General features: G+C 43.8%; 1 protein-coding gene across 1 annotated transcript in view; it reads left to right on the top strand.

The window, feature by feature from the left end:
* The first annotated feature begins 13585 nt into the window (after positions 1–13585).
* LOC124046858 (helicase ARIP4-like) overlaps positions 13586–22563 on the top strand; it is a 57792-nt gene continuing 48814 nt past the window's right edge. Inside the window, exons 1-2 of the mRNA XM_046367646.1 lie at positions 13586–13715; positions 16944–17046. Of these exons, the coding sequence (XP_046223602.1) occupies positions 13586–13715; positions 16944–17046 (233 nt within the window). The remainder of the gene's footprint in view (positions 13716–16943; positions 17047–22563) is intronic.

Genomic DNA, 22563 nt, shown 5'->3' with positions numbered 1-22563 from the left:
CCTGCCTTAAAACAGACCTACAAGCCCTCAGTCCAGCCTCTCTCAGCCTATTGCGGTGAGTCTGAGCACTGATGGAGGGATTGTGCTTTCCTGGTGTAACTCAGGCAGTTGTTGTTGCCATCTTGTACCTGCCGCGCATGTGAGATGTTCGGATGTACCGATCCTGTGCAGGTGCTGTTACACGTGGTCTGCCCCTGTGAGGTCGATCAGCTGTCTCCCTGTAGCGCTGTCTTAGGCGTCTCACAGTACGGACATTGCAATTTATTGCCCTGGCCACATCTGCAGTCCTCATGCCTCCTTGCAGCATGCCTAAGGCACGTTCACGCAGATAAGCAGGGACACTGGGCATATTTCTTTTGGTGTTTTTCAGAGTCAATAGAAAGGCCTCTTTAGTGTCGTAAGTTTTCATAACTGTGACCTTAATTGCCTAACGTCTGTCAGCTGTTAGTGTCTTAACGACCGTTCTACAGGTGCATGATCATGAATTGTTTATGGTTCGTTGAACAAGCATGGGAAATGGTGTTTAAACCCTTTACAATGAATATCTGTGAAGTTATTTAGATTATCTTTGAAAGACAGTCCTGAAGAAGTGCGGTTTCTTTTTTTTTGCTGAGTTTATATATACACACAAATCAAGCCATGAGGTTGAATTAATTGTCCGTAGAGCTCTGAGACTGGATTTTGTCGAGGCACAGAGCTGCCTCTTCCCAAAAATTCCTGAAGCATTGAAGGTGCCCAAAAACACATTGGCCTCCGTCATTCTGGAATGGAAGTTTGGAACCACCAAGACTTCCTGGCCACCCTGCCGAACTGAGCAATAGAGGGAGAAGGGCCTTGGTCAGAGAGGTGACCAAGAGCCCAATGGCCACTCTGACAGAGCTCCAGAGTTCCTCTGCGGAGATGAGAGATAAATAAATCCCAACTAGTCAAGTGAGTTAAGAACAAATTCTTATTTACAATGACTGCCTACCCAGGCCAAACCCTCACCCAATCACAGCCGGATGTGATGCAACCTGGATTCGAACCAGGGACAGTAGTGATGCCTCATGCACTGAGATGCAGTGCCTTAGACCACTGCGCCACTCAGGAGCCCTGAAACGTTCCAGGACAAGCATCTCTGCAGCACTCCACCAATCAGGCCTTTATGGTAGAGTGGCCAGACAGAAGCCACTCTTCAGTAAAAGGCACATGACAGCCCGCTTGAAGTTTGCCAAAAGTCACCTAAAGGACTCTGACCATGAGAAACCAGATTCTCTGGTCTGATGAAACCAAGGTTGATCTCCTTGGCCTGAATACCAAGCGTCACTTCTGGAGGAAACCAGGCACCACTCTTCACCTGGCCAAAACCATTCCTATGGTGAAGCGTGGTGGCAGCATCATATCCACAGTATGTTTTTCAGCAGCAGTGACTGGGAGACTAGTCAGGATCAAGGGAAAGATGAACGGAGCAAAGTACAGAGAAATCCTTGATGAAAACCTGCTCCAGAGCTCTCAGGACCTCACACTGGGGTGACGGTTCACCTTCCAACAGGACAACAACCCTAAGCACACAGCCAAGACCACGCAGGAGTGGCTTCGGGACATGTCTCTGAATGTCCTTGAGTGGCCCAGCCAGAGGCCGGACTTGAACCCGATCAAACATCTCTGGAGAGACCTGAAAATAGCTGTGCAGTGATGTACTCCATCCAACCTGACAGAGCTTGAGAGGATCTGCAGAGAATGGGAGAAATTCCCCAAATACAGGTGTATTAAGCTTGTAGCGTCATACCAAAGAAGGCTGAAGGCTGTAATTGTTGCCAAAGGTGCTTCAACAAAGTACTGAGTGAAGGGTCTGAATACTTATGTAAATGCTATATACTGCTCGCTTAACCCGGAAGCCAGCCGCACCAATGTGTCGGAGGAAACACCGTACAACTGGCAACTGAAGTCGGAGTGCATGCACCTGGCCTGCCACAGTCGCTAGAGTGCGACGTGAGAAGGACATCCCGGCCAGCCAAACCCTCCCCTAACCCGGACCACGCTGGACCAATTGTGAGCTGCCTCATAGGTCTCCCCGTCGCAGCCAGCTGCGACACAGCCTGTCATCTTACCATTGGCTGTAGGGTTTCTTTTCTTTTTACTATTTTCTACATTGTAGAATAAGTGATGACAAACTATGAAATAACACACGGAATCATGTAGTAACCAAAAAAGTGTTAAACAAATCAGTGAGTCACGTGGCTTGCTATATAAAATGGGCATCTAGGCATTCAGTTACTGTTTGTTTGGAATGTTAGGTCACTCACTTTGCCCATTCTAAGTGACTTTGAGCATGGTATGATCATCGGGGCCGAGTACAACATTCGTTTGCAGAACGCCATCTTGGAATGCACAACTCACCGGTCCTTGTCACGGATGGGTTATTGCAGTAGACGACCACACCGGGTTCGACTCGAGTGTTTCCAGTGGGCATGCGATAACCAACACTGGACAATTGAGGAGTGGAAAAACATTGCCTGGTCCGACTAATCCTGGTTCCAGGTGGCTAGTCTCAACAATCCCACAGGTGAAGAAGCCGGATGTGGAGTTCCTTGGCTTGCATGATTACAGGTGGCCTGCGTTTGTGATGCCGGTTGGACGTACTGCCACATTCTCTTAACAATTTCTCTACCATAAGCCTCCAACGTTAACTTTCAATCATCTAGCAACAGCTCTGGTGGAAATTCCTGCAGTCATCATGCCAATTGCATGTTCCGTAAACTTGAGACATCTGTGGCATTGTGTGGGTGTGACAATAAAGCACCTTTTGGGTTTCGGGGCTGTTTAAATGAGAGCTCTGTTTTTGCTTGTTGGCTGCTTGTTTCTTGAAATAATTAGTTAGAAAAATGCTGAGGCTAAGATGATTGATAATAGCCTATCCCTATGACACTTATCAGGCTGCTGATTTCAATGTTTTAAGGGAGACTTTAAAAAAATCCTCCAACACCTCACCATTCAACTTAAAAACAATCTTTTCTTTCATTTACTCTGTGTGTGTGCAGTGCTCCCACATCTCAGTTTTGGTTTGTGTGGGTCACTGGATATGAAGCAGTGTCTGTCTGGTGAGGGAAGGTGGGGTGTCTGTCCTTATCTAGGCTACAGCACCACTGTTGTTGATGTTAGCAGGTGATTGTTGAGCAGAATCTCTGTCTGTGCACACTAACCCTCACGTAGATATGCGATCCCAGAACACTCCTTTTTAGATGTCTTTTCCTGTCCACACCTGTCTATTAGGGCCGGGATGATACCAGTATTGCAATATCTTTCCATTACAAAAAACGCGTAACAGATCAAACTCATTGGTCCTTTAACCTGCTGTATGTGAATGATTGTGTGCTATAGCTTGGGAAATAAATACATATGACTCTGGGTGAAAACATAAAGATGTTTGTCTCCAACATTAGGGCTGTTTTCCTAAAAAGTTAAATCTGCTATGTGTTTTGTTTACTTGCTATGATACTAACAAGTATTGCGATACTGGTATTGTCCCAGCCCTACTATCTATTGCCCTCAAACTCAATTCTGGACCTCGAAGCCAGTTCCACAGGTTCCACTCTAACCAGCATTCTCCGGACCTTTTATGTTAAAGTTCGCATGCTTCCCAGCTGAAATAGTTCAGAACAGTGTGCATATATTATGACAGCATTTAGTGACGTTTTTGTTAGTTTGGGACTTCGGCTAGGTTTTGGGGGGGGGGGCTGTTCGGCCACACTTTTGTATTTATTTTTTTCTCCGGCAAGCCGAAGTCATTAGCCAAGGTCTTACGCCTCTTGCCAGTGAGTTGGTCAGCAGTAGGGATTCAACGAGAGACGACTTGTCCTCAGGCACATTTTTTCACTTAAGAAATACTGCACCGAGCATTCTAGTCAGATGAAAAATTGCACAACGAAATGAATGACAGATTGCTTGAGTTATCTTAGATTAATTCAGACTATTTTGAGGAAGTGTATACTTCGGCATCTCAAAATGGACAAACAGAACTATTGAAGCTTTTTTCTTTCTAGTTTTTCAAGCGAACGTCTTTTTTTAAGGGAGTATGTGAGCACACTCATTCTGTTCACCTTGCCGAACTAAAGCCTGCTGACGCCTTAAGAGTTGAATATCTCTGGTCTATTGTGTGCCTTGACTCCAGTGACCTTTCGCTCGTTGGAAGTTTTTCAATAAATTGTTATATTTGTAGCTACGTTTTAAGTAAATATACATGCAGTTAACTTGTGATTCGTCAGGAGATAAAGCATATCCACTTCAATCAGTGTAGCTGAAGTTGGGTGAAAGGATTTTTAAGCCTTGAGACAGTTGAGACATGGATTGTGCATGTGTGCCATTCAAAGGGTGAATGTGCAAGACAAAAGATTGAAGTGCCTTTGAACAGGGCATGGTAGTAGGTGCCAGGCGCACTGGTCTGAATCAAGAACCGCAACGCTGCTGGGTTTTTCACACTCGATTAGTGTTTTCTACACTCTGCATACAATGCCTTCAGAAGGTATTCATACCCCTCGACTTATTCCACATTTTGTTGTTACTCGGGCTGTTGCGGTGACCGTATTACCGCCACACCAGCGGTCACGAGTCATAATGACAGTCAAATTCCACATGACTGCTTAGTCATGGTAATTAGGCTTCTCCAAGCTCTGCTGCTGCTGGTCATTAGTAGCCTAGCGAAGTTGCTAACTGCCTGGTACTCAGCACTCGATTGTCCCTCTAATCACTCTGACATCAATGCAAATGTCATCGAATATCTAATTAAACACTTAATGAGAGCCCATGAGCTCATGTTGCACAACATTTCTATAGGCTCTGCATATAGAGGAGGATCCCATCTTTCTATAGGCTAGGCCTACTATTTATTCTCAACTTTCCTAATATTAATCACTTTCCTTAAATTTACAACAGGAGTATAGCCTACCTGGCTGGCATGAAAATAAACCACCGGGAAATGCGTCCTCCATTCGCCATTTAAGTGAAAAGATGGCATGTTTTTGTTTTCTGCTGCCCTTGTTTGGAGACGGATGCATGTTAATGGTCCATTCTAAATCAAAACTAATTTCATGCATATATTATCTAGTATATGTAATGTAATGTATATGTAAAGTAGGCTTGTCCCCGACAAAATCGATGGCTCAACATGTTTAAACGTGTATTTTTCCATATATAGACACACCCTATGTGTTTTAATCAAATCAACTAGACGCATTGAGCTTGTCTGAGGCTTTAAGCTTACAGTTTGATGCCTCCAGGGTGCCAGAGATCTAGATAACCAGAAGGGGGGAGAACTTAACCTCACCCAACTCTCCTGAAGTTGAAAGGCAACACGAGGAGTCTGCAACATTTCTCATGTGGAATGCCAATTTATCTTACCATTTCTACCAATCTGCATGCCAGTTATGATTTTCAGATTCACATTTTCATGAATGTTTCATTTAATTTGTCTTCATAGCTCAATCATTGTAATGTGGTTCATCAAAATTCTATCTAAATGAAAGTTTTACAAACCTAAAAAGTAACTTCGGTTGCCAACTATGTAAAAATAGCCTACATAAAGCCAACAAATAAGATTGCAGCCTGCAGGTAGAAAATATCCTGATAATTAATATGCTATAAATCACATTTGCTACACATGGCCTGTTTGCAACGAACTTTAAACATTGTATCAACTAACTTGGGTGTGGCCAATGCTTGCACTAGCGAACTTGCAACATTTTATAAAATATTCTGGGAACAGCTGTAGGCTATTTGTGCAAGGTATAAGAAGCAATGCTTGACTTGTGCAGGAGCTCACCTCACCTCAAAATGTTCTACTGTTTGAGCTCCTGTTCCTCTTATAGAATATTAACTCAAAAGTATTGCGGCGCTCCTGCACCTAAATATAAACAGTACCAGCACCCAAAATGAGTACCTGAACCTATTTCAGTCCAACTCCAGCACTGATAAGAAGCCTATTTTATGAAATTTCCACTGAATCAGGGCATGACATTTTTCCCTTTCACTCTGAGTGGTTATCGAAAAGCGAGAGCTGGAAAGATTTTTCAAATATATTGAGGAAATATTCTCATTCTCAATGGATGTATAAACAGACTTTGTTTGCTTACTATTTGAGGTGAAGAAAAACATTACTTTGAGAAGCTCCACAGGTCATTAGTGGTGGTGTGTTAAGCCAATCAGAAATACTATCAGGTCTCCAAATGGACGCATTTCTATGACTACATTTGCATGCAGGCCAGGAAGCCTATTGGCCTACGTCTATGCGTGCACGTACTTACTCAACATTGACAGGAGCGCTCCAAACAAAAGACAATTACAAAACTGGTAAATGGAATTATATAAACCAAAACTAGTTTCTCAAACGTGTAGTATAGGTTGTGCATTCTGCAAACAACGTGTCCACTCCGACAATGAGAACGGTAAAATACTGGCATTATAATATATTGAATGTATTATCAGACATTACCTGAACAGAACAAATGGTAAATGTACTACTGGTGATATATGTAATGGGGAATTGATATGCCCTAACCATTGAACACGAATAATTCACACAATGAAGTTATGAAACCATGAATGTGCACATATTGGCGGGAGAGAGCGCATTCTGGAGAGAGACGTGCATTGTGCAGCCACACTCCCCTTCTTGGACTGTGCCATCCCCGTGGCTTCCACAATGGATTAGTTCACTGAGATGGGCAAGAATAAGACGGGTGTCTTGTGTGCAATTAATAATGTGCTACTGCTCAACTAAAACAATCGACCAGTCTAATAATTGGGGTCAGCCCTAGTCTGTAGGTCTGCTCCTGCAAGTAAACGGTGTGTTCTATATGTTAGCGTTGTGGTATAGTCTACTTCCAGATCTGCCTCTCTCCGTTCCCACTTATGTAAGCTGCATTGCATCACAAGGGGTGATTTTATAGTTTTTACCAATATGTAAGTCCCAAGTGCAAAACATTTTTTAGGCTCTTTACAAACCCAGTTACCAGAGACTTAATGTGTAGGGCTTTACAAGTAGGACATGTTTTATGTACACTGCTCAAAAAAATAAAGGGAACACTTAAACAACACAATGTAACTCCAAGTCAATCACACTTCTGTGAAATCAAACTGTCCACTTAGGAAGCAACACTGATTGACAATAAATTTCACATGCTGATGTTGTGCAAATGGAATAGACAACAGGTGGAAATTATAGGCAATTAGCAAGACACCCCCAATAAAGGAGTGGTTCTGTAGGTGGTGACCACAGACCACTTCTCAGTTCCTATGCTTCCTGGCTGATGTTTTGGTCACTTTTGAATGCTGGCGGTGCTTTCACTCTAGTGGTAGCATGAGACAGAGTCTACAACCCACACAAGTGGCACAGGTAGTGCAGCTCATCCAGGATGGGACATCAATGCGAGCTGTGGCAAGAAGGTTTGCTGTGTCTGTCAGTGTAGTGTCCAGAGCATGGAGGCGCTACCAGGAGACAGGCCAGTACATGAGGAGACGTGGAGGAGGCGGTAGTAGGGAAACAACCCAGCAGCAGGACCGCTACCTCCACATTTGTGCAAGGAGGAGCACTGCCAGAGCCCTGCAAAATGACCTCCAGCAGGCCACAAATGTGCATGTGTATGCTCAAATGGTCAGAAACAGACTCCATGAGAGTGGTATGAGGGCCCAGGTGGGGGTTGTGCTTACAGCCCAACACCGTGCAGGACGTTTGGCATTTGCCAGAGATCACCAAGACTGGCAAATTCGCCACTGGCACCCTGTGCTCTTCACAGATGAAAGCAGGTTCACACTGAGCACATGTGACAGTCTGGAGACACCGTAGAGAACGTTCTGCTGCCTGCAACATCCTCCAGCAGTCATGGTGTGGGGTGGCATTTCTTTGGGGGGCCGCACAGCCCTCCATGTGCTCGCCAGAGATCCACAAGGGGTCTGAGATCCTCAGACCCCTTGTGAGACCATATGCTGGTGCGGTTGGCCCTGGGTTCCTCCTAATGCAAGACAATGCTAGACCTCATGTGGCTGGAGTGTGTCAGCAGTTCCTGCAAGAGGAAGGCATTGATGCTATGGACTGGCCCGCCCGTTCCCCAGACCTGAATCCAATTGAGCACATCTGGAACATCATGTCTCGCTCCATCCACCAACGCCACGTTGCACCACAGACTGTCCAGGAGTTGGCGGATGCTTTAGTCCAGGTCTGGGAGGAGATCCCTCAGGAGACCATCCGCCACCTCATCAAGAGCATGCCCAGGTGTTGTAGGGAGTTCATACAGGCACGTGGAGGCAACACACACTACTGAGCCTCATTTTGACTTGATTTAAGGACATTACATCAAAGTTGGATCAGCCTGTAGTGTGGTTTTCCACTTTAATTTGGAGTGTGACTCCAAATCCAGACCTCCATGGGTTGATAAATTTGATTTCCATTGATCATTTTTGTGTGATTTTGTTGTCAGCACATTCAACTATGTAAAGAAAAAAGTATTTAATAATATTTCATTCATTCAGATCTAGGATGTGTTATTTTAGTGTTCCCTTTATTTTTTGGAGCAGTGTATATAAATATTTGACTGAACTGAAGTCACTCCTTTCTTGATGAACAAGAGGAATCATGACATTGACAAAATATACTGTGTATATATAAGTATGTGGATACCCCTTCAAATTAGTGTATTTGGCTATTTCAGCCACACCCGTTGCTGAAAGGTGAATAAAATAGAGCACACAACCATGCAATATCCATAGACAAACATCAGCAGTAGAATGACCTTACTTAAGAGATCAGTGACTTTGAACATGGCACTGTCATAGGATGCCACCTTTCCAACAAGTCAATTAGTCAGATTCCTGCCCTGCTAGAGCTGCCCTAGTCAACAACAGAATGAGACTGCCGAGTGCTGAATCGCGTAGCTCAAATAAATTGTCTGTCATTTGGGGAGTTTCTCCCATTCTTCTCTGCAGATCCACTCAAGCTCTGTCAGGTTGGATGGGGAGAGTTGCTGCACAGCTATTTTCAGGTCTCTCCAGAGATGTTTCTCATGGTCTGGGTGACTTTAGGTGACTTTTGGCAAACTTCAAGCGGGCTGTCATGTGTTTTTTTCTGTCTGGCCACTCTACCATAAATGCTTGATTGGTGGAGTGCTGCAGAGATGGTTGTCCTTCTGGAAGGTTCTACCATCTCCACAGAGGAACTCTGTCAGAGTGACCATTGGGTTCTTGGTTACCTCCCTGGCGAAGGCCCTTCTCCCCCTGATTGCTCAGTTTGGCCGGGCGGCCAGCTCGAGAAAGTCTTGGTGGTTCCAAACTTCTTCCATTTAAGAATGACTGAGGCCACTGTGTTCTTGGGGACCTTCAATGCTGCAGGATTCTTTTGCTACCATTCCTCGACACGTTCCTGTCTTGGAGCTCAGACAATTCCTTCAACCTCCTTGCTTGGTTTTTGCCTCTGACATGCACTTACAACTGTGGGACCTTATATAGACAGGTGTGCCTTTCCAAATCATTTCCAATCAATTGAATTTACCACAGGTTGACTCCAATGAGGTTGTGGGAAGGATGATTAATGGTAACCAAGATGCACCTGAGCTCAATTTCGAGTCTCATTGCAAAAAGTCTGAATGCTTATATCAATAAGGTATTTCTGTTTTTTAATTTTTATACATCGCTTTGGCATTATAGGGTAGAGGTCGACCGATTATGATTTTTCAACGCTGATACCGATTTTATTGGAGGAACAAAAAACCAGATTTTTTTTATTTTTAAATCGGCCAATTTAAAAAATAATTTAAACAGTTTTATTTGTAATAATGACAATTACAACAATACTAAATGAACACTTATTTTAACTTAATATAATAGATCAATAAAATCAATTTAGCCTCAAATAAATAATGAAACATGTTCAATTTGGTTTAAATAATGCAAAAGCAAAGTGTTGGAGAAAGCTTTCTGACATGGCAAATATTGCACTAATGTTTAAGTTCCTTGCTCAGAACATGAGAATGTATGAAAGCTGGTGGTTCCTTTTAACATGAGTCTTCAATATTCCCAGGTAAGAAGTTTTAGGTTGTAGTTATTATAGGATTATTTCCCTCTATACCATTTGTATTTCATTAACCTTTGACTATTGGAGGTTCTTATTGGCACTTTAGCATTGCCAAGATAACAGTATAGCCTCCGTCCCTCTCCTCGCTCCTCCCTGGGCTCGAACCAGGAACACAACGACAACAGCCACCCTTGAAGCAGCGTTACCCATGCAGAGCAAGGGAAATAACCACTCCAAGGCTCAGGGTGAGCGAGTGACGTTTGAAACGCTATTAGCGCACGCTAACTAGCCAGCCATATCACTTCGGTTACACCAACCTCCTCTCGGGAGTTGATATGCTTGAAGTCATAAACCGCGCAATACTTGCCGCACAACGAAGAGCTGCTGGCAAAACGCACGAAAGGGCTGTTTGAATTCATGTTTACGCGCTTGCTTCTGCCTACCACCGCTCAGTCAGACACTTAGATACTTGTATGCTCAGTCAGATTATACGCAACACAGGACACGCTAGATAATATCTAGTAATATCATCAACTATGTGTAGTTAACTAGTGATTATGATTGTTTTTTATAAGGTAAGTTTAATGCTAGCTAGCAACTTACCTTGGCTTACTGCATTCGTGTAACAGGCAGTCTCCTTGTGGAGTGCAACGAGAGAGAGGCAGGTCGTTATTGGACTAGTTAACTGTAAGATTGGATCCCCCTAGCTGACAAGGTGAAAATCTGCTGTTCTGCCCCTGAACAAGGCAGTTAACCCACAGTTCCTAGGCCGTCATTGAAAATAAGAATGTGTTCTTAACTAACTTGCCTAGTTAAATAAAGATTTAAAGGTTTCCATAAAAATGTTTAAATCTGCAAAATCGGTGTCCAGAAATACCGATTTCCGTTTGTTATGAAAACCTTGAAATCGACCCTAATTAATTGGCCATTCCGATTAATCGGTCCACCTTTATTATAGGGTATTGTGTGTAGATTGCTGATTTAATTGGTTGTATTTAATCCATTTTAGAATAACGCTGTAAAGTAACAAAATGTGTGCAAGTCGAGGGGTACTTTCCTAAGGCACTGTATTTAGTGGAGCCAAATATTTTTGAATAGCCTCTGTTTGAGTGTTGCACAAAACGGTAGCCTAGGCTATTGTCAGGCTCTGTGTGTCTGTGTGCATCTTGTGATTGGTTGTAGGCCAACTACGCATTTATTTCATAAGCTTCCCTCCGCTCTTGCCTAAGTATGTTTTTTTTGGACCCCTCTAGATTTTTCCATCTTGGTATTGTTTGCTCAATTTCACATCTTGTGGCCTAAAATATTTGTTGTTCAAAATAAATCTGTGAATGAGAATAGAATATACTTTCATAACTATTCCTATTTAAAAGCTGCGACTTTAGGACGACAAACACTATTAGGCTAGTTTAAAAATACTCAACTTTAATTTGTCTTAATGCTTTTATGAGATTTCCGTTGTAAAGATTAGGCTTTTGATATTTTGGTTCGCCACGGCAAGAAAGGATCTTTTTTTTGGGGGGGGGGGGGGGGGGGGTGGCATGCATAATTTCTGGTGGGCGACACATTGTTCAAAGTTCTTATTTGATTTGTATGTATTTCTATCTTTCATTATTACCTTAGGCCTCCCATCTTCACTTTCTGCGAGCTTAAAGTAGCGCTGCTATCTAGCACCCATTAACCTGAAAGAGTGACTTAATAGGCCAAGTCATATTCATGTCAAATGGAGAGAAAATAGAACATTTGGGATCCTACAACAATAAGACGCCAGTGTGTCCGCTATAAAAATAGACTGACTATTGACCCAGATCATCTGACACTTGAGAGAGAAAAAAAGAAACATTTTCTGACCACATTTTGCTTTGGTGACTACATTGTTCTCTTGCTTTGTTAATATAAAATGTGTTGATGTAGACTATAGCAAATTGAAATGTAGGCAATTTACTCCGTGTCAAGCATGCACTGCCTGATCCAATTCTGATCGGAGTAATTGTTTGATATTGTGATCTCTTTTTGTTGTAAAATCTATAGTCGTTGTAGTTATCTATTATTCTTTTTACTTGCCCCGAACAAGCCTTCATGTCAAGCTATGTTGTGAGGACATACTTTTTAATACTTTATTTGTGTTCTAATTGAGGTAACCCTGCCAACTAAGAGGTAGCGCAAGACTGCATATTCCATAACATAAGGCTAAGCTAGGTAGGTGAAGAGAGTCTCATGACTACAGAATTGTTCTCAATCTTGAATGCCTCCTTCCTTATTGCTGAATAGGCTATAATGTAGAATAAAGCTCATTTTTACTCTAACAATAACATATAGGCTAGGCACACACATGTGCATACACTCACATGAAGTTAATCAACAGCCTAATAAAGCAATATTCAGCAGCACCACAACACCATCCTGGCTGGCCGGGACTCACACTGCTGAGGGGGCAGTGTGGGGAGAGGAGCAGTGTGGCAGAACACGGCCTTAGCGTTGGAGGACGTGTGTGTGTGTGTGTGTGTGTGTGTGTGTGTGTGTGTGTGTGTGTGTGTGTGTGTGTGTGTGTGTGCTCTACATCAGTGGTTCCCAAACTTTTCACTTGGGCCCCCTTCCATCATTGGAGATCATCCCATCATCCCAGTATCTCTACTTGCACAGTCATCTTCTGCACACAGCGTAGCCTAGTGGTTAGAGCGTTGGACTAGTAACCGGAAGGTTGCGAGTTCAAACCCCCGAGCTGACAAGTTACAAATCTGTCGTTCTGCCCCTGAACAGGCAGTTAACCCACTGTTCCCAGGCCGTCATTGAAAATAAGAATATGTTCTTAACTGACTTGCCTGTTTAAATAAAGATAAAATAAAAAATAAATAAATAAATTCCAGTGTTTAATTGCTAATTGTAATTATTTTGCCATTGACCTATTTTATTGCCTTACCTCACTAATCTTACTACATTTGCACACACTATATAGACTTTTCTATTGTGTTATTTACTGTATGTTTGTTTATTCCATGTGTAACTCTTCTGTTTGTGTCGCACTGCTTTGCTTTATCTTGGCCAGGTCGCAGTTGTAAATGAGAACTTGTTCTCAACTGGCCTACCTGGTTAAATAAAGGTGAAATAAATCAATAAATAATGCCTCTAGGGGATGCGCCCCACAGTTTGGGAACCACACTGTCTTGGAAACATTAAGCATGGGAAGGTGTGGTTGTTGACATTGGCATGTGTGAAGATGAAGTCCATGTTGAATGGGTGTTGTACAGGGCTTTGAGCAATTCTGTGTGTTTTCAGTTATCACTCTGCAAGGTTAAGTTAACAGTAGTGTTAACATGAGCTGGGATTAGACCGTCGTGAGACAGGTTAGTTTTACCCTACTGATGATGTGTTGTTGCAATAGTATTCATTCAATAGTTATTTTTATTTGCACTGTACGACAGAACAAACACAACTGTGTAGGCTACATTTTATGCCAAAGCAGTGTTCAAATAAGAAGTGTGTGTTGCAGGTGGCCTGTGTGTGTGAGGATGCCTAGGTAATGCCTCCGGGTGACAGAGGGACACCATGTCTGACAAGGGGATCTCAGGAAGAGACATGGAGCCCCACCTCCTCAACAGTGAAGAAGAGGAGGATGAGCTGGAAGAAGAGGAGGTGGAGAAGGATGAGAACAACGGAGATGATGAAGACTTCCCTGGTAGGTGGAAACTGAAATAAGACTGACACACACAGAGATTAATGTTGTCTAAAGAAATGCTATCACTAGAGCTGATATGACAGTTTCATGGTATTATGTCCAGCATGGACAGGGTTAACTATGATGCTTATACAACAGGTTTTGATGGGAGGGAAAGTATCTGTAATTGAAGAGTTGCAGGTAAACATGAGTGATATTGAACTGATTTTGACAAGTTGTTTTAATAGTCTTATCATCTCAGTTGTGTTGGTTCCCCTTTCTGATTGTCGAACAGCATTTGCACAGTTTATTCAGGGTAGTCTTTGGTAGCATAGATGAATCCTGTCTAAACTCTGTTCCTCATCAAGAGAGGTCAGCTGTTGAACGTGGAAGAAAAGAGATGGTTGAGTAGGATGAGAGGAAGGGGATATGAAGAGGATGAGGTAAAGGGGTATGTTATTTACCTCTCCCAGCCTCGGCGCTGCTCGCTGGGTTGTGGTGACATTCACACAGCCGTTTCTAGGTATGTTACACAAGCGTGTTATGAAAGACTGCCCTCTACCCCTCCCATTCTCTTGGACTGTGCAGCTATGCCTGTTCAGCGCCACTGCATCCTTGCAGCACACATGCACGCAGCTACATTGTTAGGCATCAGTTAGATTTTGTTGTGGGAATGAAGAATAGTTTGAGCCTGAATCTGTGTTCTTTGTTTTTTGTCATGTTTTCTAATAGAAATATTTGGTTCACAGTCAGGGAAATGGATTGCCCCTTGACATGTAGGCTAGCTAGTGTACGTTGACTCTACTTAGTGTCAGACCTTACGCACTCGCTCACACTCCTACCTACTTTTTCTCACACACACACACGCCGACACGCATGCCGACATACACAAGTCACATACACGAACACATATATAGAGTTGAAATTGGAAGTTTACAAACACGTTTAAACTCAGTTTTTCACAATTCCCTACATTTAATCGTAGTAACAATTCCCTGTTTTAGGTCAGTTAGGATCACCACTTTATTTTAAGAATGTGAAATGTTAGAATAATAGTAGAGAGAATGATTTATTTCAGCTTTTATCCATTTCATCACGTTCCCAGTGGGTCAGAAGTTTACATACACTCAATTAGTATTTGGTAGCATTGCTTTTAAATTGTTTTCCTTGTGTCAAACATTTCAGGGAGCCTTCCACAAGCTTCCTACAATAAGTTGGGTGAATTTTGGCCCATTCCTCCTGACAGAGCTGGTGTAACTGAGTCAGGTTTGTAGGCCTCCTTGCTCGCACACGGTTTTTCAGGTCTGACCACCAATTTTCTATGGGATTGAGGTCAGGGCTTTGTGATTGCGCTTCCAATACCTTGACTTTGTTGTCCTTATGCCATTTTGCCACTACTTTGGAAGTGTGCTTGAGGTCATTGTCCATTTGGAAGACCCATTTGCGACCAAGCTTCAACTTTCTGACTGTCTTGAGATGTTGCTTCAATATATCCATATAATTTTCCTACCTCGTGATGCCATCTATTTTGTGAAGTGTACCAGTCCCTCCTGCAGCAAAGCACCCCCACAACATGATGCTGCCACCCCCGTGCGTCACGGTTGGGATGGTGTTCTTTGGCTTGTAAGCCTCCCCCTTTTTCCTCCAAACATAACAATGGTCATTATGGCTAAACAGTTCTATTTTTGTTTCATCAGACAAGAGGACATTTCTCCAAAAAGTACAATCTTTGTCCCCATGTATAGTTGCAAACCGTAGTCTGGCTTTTTTATGGCGGTATTGGAGCAGTGGCTTCGTCCTTGCTGAGCGGCCTTTCAGGTTATGTCTATATAGATACTTTTGTACCCGTTTCCACAAGCATCTTCACAAGGCCCTTCACTATTGTTCTGGGATTGATTTGAAAAATCAATCACCACATTGACCACATTTTGTGACATCTGCTAGGGTTTTGTCGGCTGTTCGGGCACAGAAAAACATTTCTGGACGCAAGCCGAAGTTTATGCTCCTTGTCGGTGATTGGTCGACAGTAGAGATTCTTCAGTAAAGTCTGTTTGTCATTCAACGAGAGCCGACTCATTTTCATGCAAATTTTTTTCATTTAGTAATACTGCACCAAGCATCTTAGTTGGATGTAAAATTGTGTGACTAAAATGTCAAAATGAAAACTCATGAAGTCTGTCAGACTTCATGAGTTATCTTTGATTAATTCTGACTATTTTGAGGAAGCGTATACTGGCTACGGCGTCTCAAAATTGACAAAGAGTACTATTTCAGTTTTTTTTTTTTTTTTTCCCCATTGTAGGTCTTTTAAGGGAGTATGCGAGCACACTCGTTCGGCTAGCCGAGTTCAGTTCGGTTGGCGCCTAGGCCCTAGACGAAGCATGCTGACTCCTTAAGGCTGTCATTGTCAAGAAATAGCTGTTCCCCATCAAAGACAACACCTCTTAAGAGTGTGTGTTTTTTTTGTATGTGTGTATCTGTGTTGGTTGGTGGTAATAGCAGGGAAGTCTGTCTGTACAGCAGTAAACAAATCCAGCACATTGTTTTGCTCCTGCTTTTCTTTTGCTGTGTCACTCAACAGGAACATTCTGATATGGATTTGAATGTTGCTTATCAGTGTCAATTACCCAGTTCATGCCCCATTTCATTTGCTGAGACTGTTTATGTAAACAGAGAAATGTGGGCTAAGAGACTTGAGCGAAGTAAAGGCATGTCTATGAAGATGTGTGGTAAAGTTGAGCGTGGGAGAAATGGCCTACTCTTTGGGATGAGAGAAGAGTCCTGTATTGTCAAGCTAGCAATCTTTATAGGGCTGCTTCTACCTCTTCTTTCCCCTCCCTCCCACCCTCTCTTGTTTCTAGCTCTTTCCTCCACAAGGGGAGGCTGGGGAGGGAATTGTAAAGATGTGTTTTTAGTGTGTGTGCAGCCTCCACGTGAGTGTTTGTAAAGTGATCCGGGTAAGGTGTGTGTTTGGAATGGTCCCGGGACCTGGCTCCACCACGTTGTTGAGCACCCTCTCTTACTTTTTCCTCAATCCATCTGTTCCCTCTGTCTGAATGAACTCTTACCTCCATTACCTAAGGCAGCCTCACTGAGGAGGGGCCTGCTGACTTCATGGCGACATGGGTGTCAGTTGGTGGGGCGACTCTCCCGGTGGAAGGGGTGTTTGTGACGGCCAGACAGAGCTGGGCTGCTTTCAGCCCCTCATTGTTTTATAATTGTACCTTGTGGCTGTGGCTCTGCTTACAGAACCATGCTCTCAATACTCTGGAAGTCTGGGCCAGTATGGCAGAGTGGCGCTGACATGGATACTCTGGCTTGGCAAGAGGACAGAGATGAGACCCATTCTAGAGTAGGAGGATATCATTGCTTATACAGAGGGGTCATGGGTAAAAGTTTCTAAACCTGTTTTGGGGGTTTGAGTTCTTGGCTAGGAGGAAGTGGAATCTTGGGTAAGGGGGAATCTCGCTTTAGCAGTAGCTGAATAGCCGTGGAGGGAGGTTTCATACATTTTATTGTATTGTCTAATTTTGGTCCACTTTTTTTATTTTTCTCTGTCTTTCTCTTCTCCATCCTTCAAGAGTGCATATGTTTAGATGTGACATGTCATTTATCATTTGGCCACATCATCTACCTAACTACATGATGAAATATTTCCATTGCTACTCTGTCTTTCGAGAGCCCCTGCCTGCAGTCTCTCCCCTGTTTTACACAGCACACATGCTGCTCCTTCTGCCCAGTCAGCATCTCTGCTCTTACTCTCCCTCTCTTCCGTAGGGTAGTGGTGTGCGTACATAGACAGCCCCCCTGGCGAGGCCCCCAGCTCCAGCATGAAAGGTTATGTAATGAGTTTTTAGTAGAGTTTCCTGGTTGTCAAGAGCCTGACTCGACTCATATTGCCGCTTAGGACAGGGATGAGCTAGCGTACTGCCACTCACTCATCCTGTCAATCAGTTAGTAGGGGGAAAACCTCCTCAGATAAACCGGTAACGCCGAAGACCAAAAGTAGAACAAGAAGCCAGGTTCTGCCTTACAGCTTGTTGGCGAAGACTTTTTTTCACTCGAGGAAGTGAGTTAGTGAGTTTTCAGAGCAGACGGCGGTAGTCAGGCCACCTGTTCCCCCAGCCTCAGAGACCGGTAACAGAGAGAGTGAGAGAGACGACACAGAGAGAAGCAGGGAGCAGCATCACCATCACACACCCTCTACAAGCTTTTGGGACACTCCACACACCCCTCACGGAGATTCTAAGCATGCTGCTGCTGGAGGAGTCAGAGACCTTTGCAGGTAGGTGACCCTCTAAACCCTGCTGGCACCCTGATCCTCCTTGGTGGTTGGAGTGTCACTGACTCTTGGGACAGTAGCAGGTGGGGGTGACGTGATGACTGAGGTGGACACTTTGAGGCTGAATCAAGGATTACCGGAGAAAGATGTGTAGATTAATAATACATTGTAGTTCAGAACCAGGGTGTTTTACATTGTAGTGCAGAACCAGGGTGTTTTACATTGTAGTGCACAACCGGGGTGTTTTACATTGTAGTTCACAACCAGGGTGTTTTACATTGTAGTTCAGAACCAGGGTGTTTTACATTGTAGTTCAGAACCAGGGTGTTTTACATTGTAGTGCAGAACCAGGGTGTTTTACATTGTAGTGCAGAACCAGGGTGTTTTACATTGTAGTGCAGAACCAGGGTGTTTTACATTGTAGTTCAGAACCAGGGTGTTTTACATTGTAGTGCAGAACCAGGGTGTTTTACATTGTAGTGCAGAACCAGGGTGTTTTACATTGTAGTGCAAAACCAGGGTGTTTTACATTGTAGTTCAGAACCAGGGTGTTTTACATTGTAGTGCAGAACCAGGGTGTTTTACATTGTAGTTCAGAACCAGGGTGTTTTACATTGTAGTTCAGAACCAGGGTGTTTTACATTGTAGTTCAGAACCAGGGTGTTTTACATTGTAGTGCAGAACCAGGGTGTTTTACATTGTAGTGCAGAACCAGGGTGTTATACATTGTAGTGCACAACCGGGGTGGTGGTGTTATACATTGTAGTGCACAACCGGGGTGGTGGTGTTTTACATTGTAGTGCACAACCGGGGTGTTATACATTGTTGTGCACAAACGGGGTGGTGGTGTTATACATTGTTGTGCACAACCGGGGTGGTGGTGTTATACATTGTTGTGCACAACCGGGGTGGTGGTGTTATACATTGTTGTGCACAACCGGGGTGGTGGTGTTATACATTGTTGTGCACAACTGGGGTGGTGGTGTTTTACATTGTAGTGCAGAACCGGGGTGTTGTTATACATTGTTGTGCACAACCGGGGTGGTGGTGTTATACATTGTAGTGCACAACCTTGGGGGTGGTGTTTTACATTGTAGTGCACAACCTTGGGGGTGGTGTTTTACATTGTAGTGCACAACCTCGGGGGTGGTGTTATACATTGTAGTGCACAACCGGGGTGGTGGTGTTTTACATTGTAGTGCACAACCTCGGGGGTGGTGTTATACATTGTAGTGCACAACCTTGGGGGTGGTGTTTTACATTGTAGTGCACAACCGGGGTGGTGTTTTACATTGTAGTGCACAACCTCTGTGGTGGTGTTATACATTGTTGTGCACAACCTCGGTGGTGGTGTTATACATTGTAGTGCACAACCTTGGGGGTGGTGTTATACATTGTAGTGCACAACCGGGGTGTTTTACGTTGTAGTGCACAACCGGGGTGGTGTTTTACGTTGTAGTGCACAACCGGGGTGGTGTTTTACGTTGTAGTGCACAACCGGGGTGGTGTTTTACGTTGTAGTGCACAACCTCGGTGGTGGTGTTTTACATTGTAGTGCACAACCTCGGTGGTGGTGTTTTACATTGTAGTGCACAACCTCGGTGGTGGTGTTTTACATTGTAGTGCACAACCTCGGTGGTGGTGTTTTACGTTGTAGTGCACAACCGGTGGTGGTGTTTTACATTGTAGTGCACAACCTCGGTGGTGGTGTTTTACATTGTAGTGCACAACCGGGGTGGTGTTTTGCACAACCGGGGTGGTGGTGTTTTACATTGTAGTGCACAACCTCGGTGGTGGTGTTTTACATTGTAGTGCACAACCTCGGTGGTGGTGTTTTACATTGTAGTGCACAACCTCGGTGGTGGTGTTTTACATTGTAGTGCACAACCTCGGTGGTGGTGTTTTACATTGTAGTGCACAACCGGGGTGGTGTTTTACATTGTAGTGCACAACCGGGTGGTGTTTTACATTGTAGTGCACAACCGGGGTGGTGTTTTACATTGTACTTACTGTCTGTGAATTGGAGTTGTTTTGTAACAGTGTGCAATGGTGTTGTATAACGCTCCCTACACATGCATCAGTTTGACACCAGCCATCCTTTCATTCAATCTGTTTCTCTCTCATTTGGTCTTTCTCTCTTTCATGTTGTTCTCTGTTAGGAGCACTCGGATGTTTTATTTGATGTGGGTGCTCTTTGACCGTTTCTACGGTAACCTAAACAGGTGGCAGTGGGAGGATTTAGTGTTTGATGAAACGGTACTAGTCAGTCTGAATGGGTGCAGCACGAGGAACAACAATGGTCAACTACAACAACAAGCATGTATTTATATACTATAGAGCACATCACATGAGGGATGTGGTTACCTTCTTCTAAGATTGTGATTTACTGGTAGCCTGTGTTTGTCTCCTTTCTTATTGTTTCTGTCCATTTCCTCTGGTTGTGGTAGTTGATTGGGTTGACAGTTATGTTGTGATCCGTGTGGCCACCTCTAATGGGCATGGGGGAGTTGTCTATGTCGACCACATTACCTTTTTATATTGTACTTATTTAGCACAGTGTTTCTTGAACTCGGTCCTGGCGCCCGGATCATCAAGCTTGGATTATTTGAATCAGCTGAGTAGTGCTAGGGCAAAAACCATACGTGGACCCAGGGGGGAAACCATGTTTTAGCAGACCTCTTAACCCTAATTGCTCCTGTAAGTATCTCTGGATAAGTGCCTTGCTGAAGAGCACGTAGACAGATTTTTCAGCTAGTTGGCTCGGGGACTCGAACCAGCAACCTTTTGGTTACTTTCCCAACGCTCTTAACTGCTAGACTACCAGCTGCCTGGTTAACAACTCGATCACACTTTGTAGAACGCTCTGACGATGTCCCCAACATGTGATCTGCTGAACAGAGATCCTAGGATGTGTCCTGATGATTCTAAGGTGTCACTACACTTGTCTACCCTACAATGCCAAAACATGTTATTTAACACCTCTGCATTAATATGCTTGCATCCAAGATGAGCTGTATAATGGTGTGAGCAACAGATTCAGATTTCCCATGTTTTAAGTGAACCCTTAGCATGGTGGTGTTTTCAGAGACAAGCCCCCCCAGGTCAGAGTGGAGTGTTAGTCACACAACACAAGGTGTTATTGTTATAGAAGCACCCTCCCTGCCTTCTGCTGACCCGGGTCATGGTAATCTCTCCAGTCTGAGAAATACTGGCCAAGTATATCACTAGATCAGGCTCCGAACACTGGGGGTCGCACAGCCACACGGCCACCCCCCTCAACGGTCCACTAACACTCCTCCTGTCCCTGTTCAACAGGGCTGTCAGGCTAGTTATGCAAGTCGTGTCCTCCTCTCCTATCCTCTGCAAGGCGTGCCCTTTGTTTTATTTATTCCACAGTTTGTTTAAATTTTTTCGGAATTCATTGTTTTTTGCAGAATAGCTTTGTTTTTCTGGTTTTGGTTTGTCTATTTCTCGATAGGGGACTGATCAAGTTGACTGAGATGTTTACATGGAAACTGATGAGCAGCTGTCTGCCTCTCAGGTTGTTTCCCGTGTAAGCCTTTGTAAAAAAACACTGTAAAACAAATTAGCTGTAAAACAAATGTTCTGGGGTTGAAACACACACAGAATAGCCTGTTCTAGGGGAAGGGCTGCCATACATTGTTGATGGGAACAGAAGATATGGTTTTGTTTGTGAATGTACATTGTAGGAATTAAAGTCTGTTTTGTGGGTAGTTTATGTGATTGGGCGTGTACTTTATTAGGTGTGCGGTTCTTGGGCTTGTGTAACAGCCAGAGGCTGCTGTTACATAAGTGTCCCTCTGCCTGAGTCCATGCTCCTCATTGTGCTGTTGGTGTGTGTGTGTGTGTCAACAGGGGGTAGGAAATAGAAGCAAAATGTGTCATCTTATTGGGCTAACTTGCCACGGGGGGGCTAACCATTGAGCTCATAGATTTCAACACAGTCTATTGACCCCTTAGTTATCCTTTATTCACGGCTGTAGTACTAAGACTTCTTTGGGTTGGCACATATTGACCTCTCGCACATCGAATTTACACAGGAACCTTAATATTAATTTGGAAAGTGCTGATTGTGTCTTTTAAATAATCTGCTCTGGCTCACATGGTCTGTGTGTAATGTCTACCCATTTGCGAAAGGTTAATCAAGCTTATGACAACTCCTGGTCAATGGTACTGGTAAATATCTTGTCCTGAGGTGAACCTCTGTGAAAGGTGGCCCTGTATTGCAGCTTCCGGCAGTTTCCCCGCTCCGTGACCTGAAGTCACCCAGTGAACACATGTTGATGCTGTGATGCTGAGCGTAGGGGCTTCTCTGGTTTTTGTACACTGGACTGAGAGTTCTGTAATCTCCTTACTGACGTAGATGAAGAGGGAGACCAGTGTGTTTTTTTTTAGTGGGCCAGTGGGTCGCTCACCCTTTGGATGTCTTCTTTTGGGCTCCTAGTGGATCTAAGGCCCTCAATCAGAAGCACTGAGTTTGTTTCTCTGATTCTGGCTCAGTATAGATCAAATATGTTTGTGGGATTTGTGGAATTAGTCATTCTAATTATGTGGTTTGATTTCCCA

This window comes from Oncorhynchus gorbuscha, linkage group LG10, assembly GCF_021184085.1.
Source record: "Oncorhynchus gorbuscha isolate QuinsamMale2020 ecotype Even-year linkage group LG10, OgorEven_v1.0, whole genome shotgun sequence".
Classification (NCBI taxonomy): domain Eukaryota; kingdom Metazoa; phylum Chordata; class Actinopteri; order Salmoniformes; family Salmonidae; genus Oncorhynchus; species Oncorhynchus gorbuscha.
Note: the sequence above shows the minus strand (reverse complement) of the source record. Positions and strands in the feature narration are given on the sequence as shown.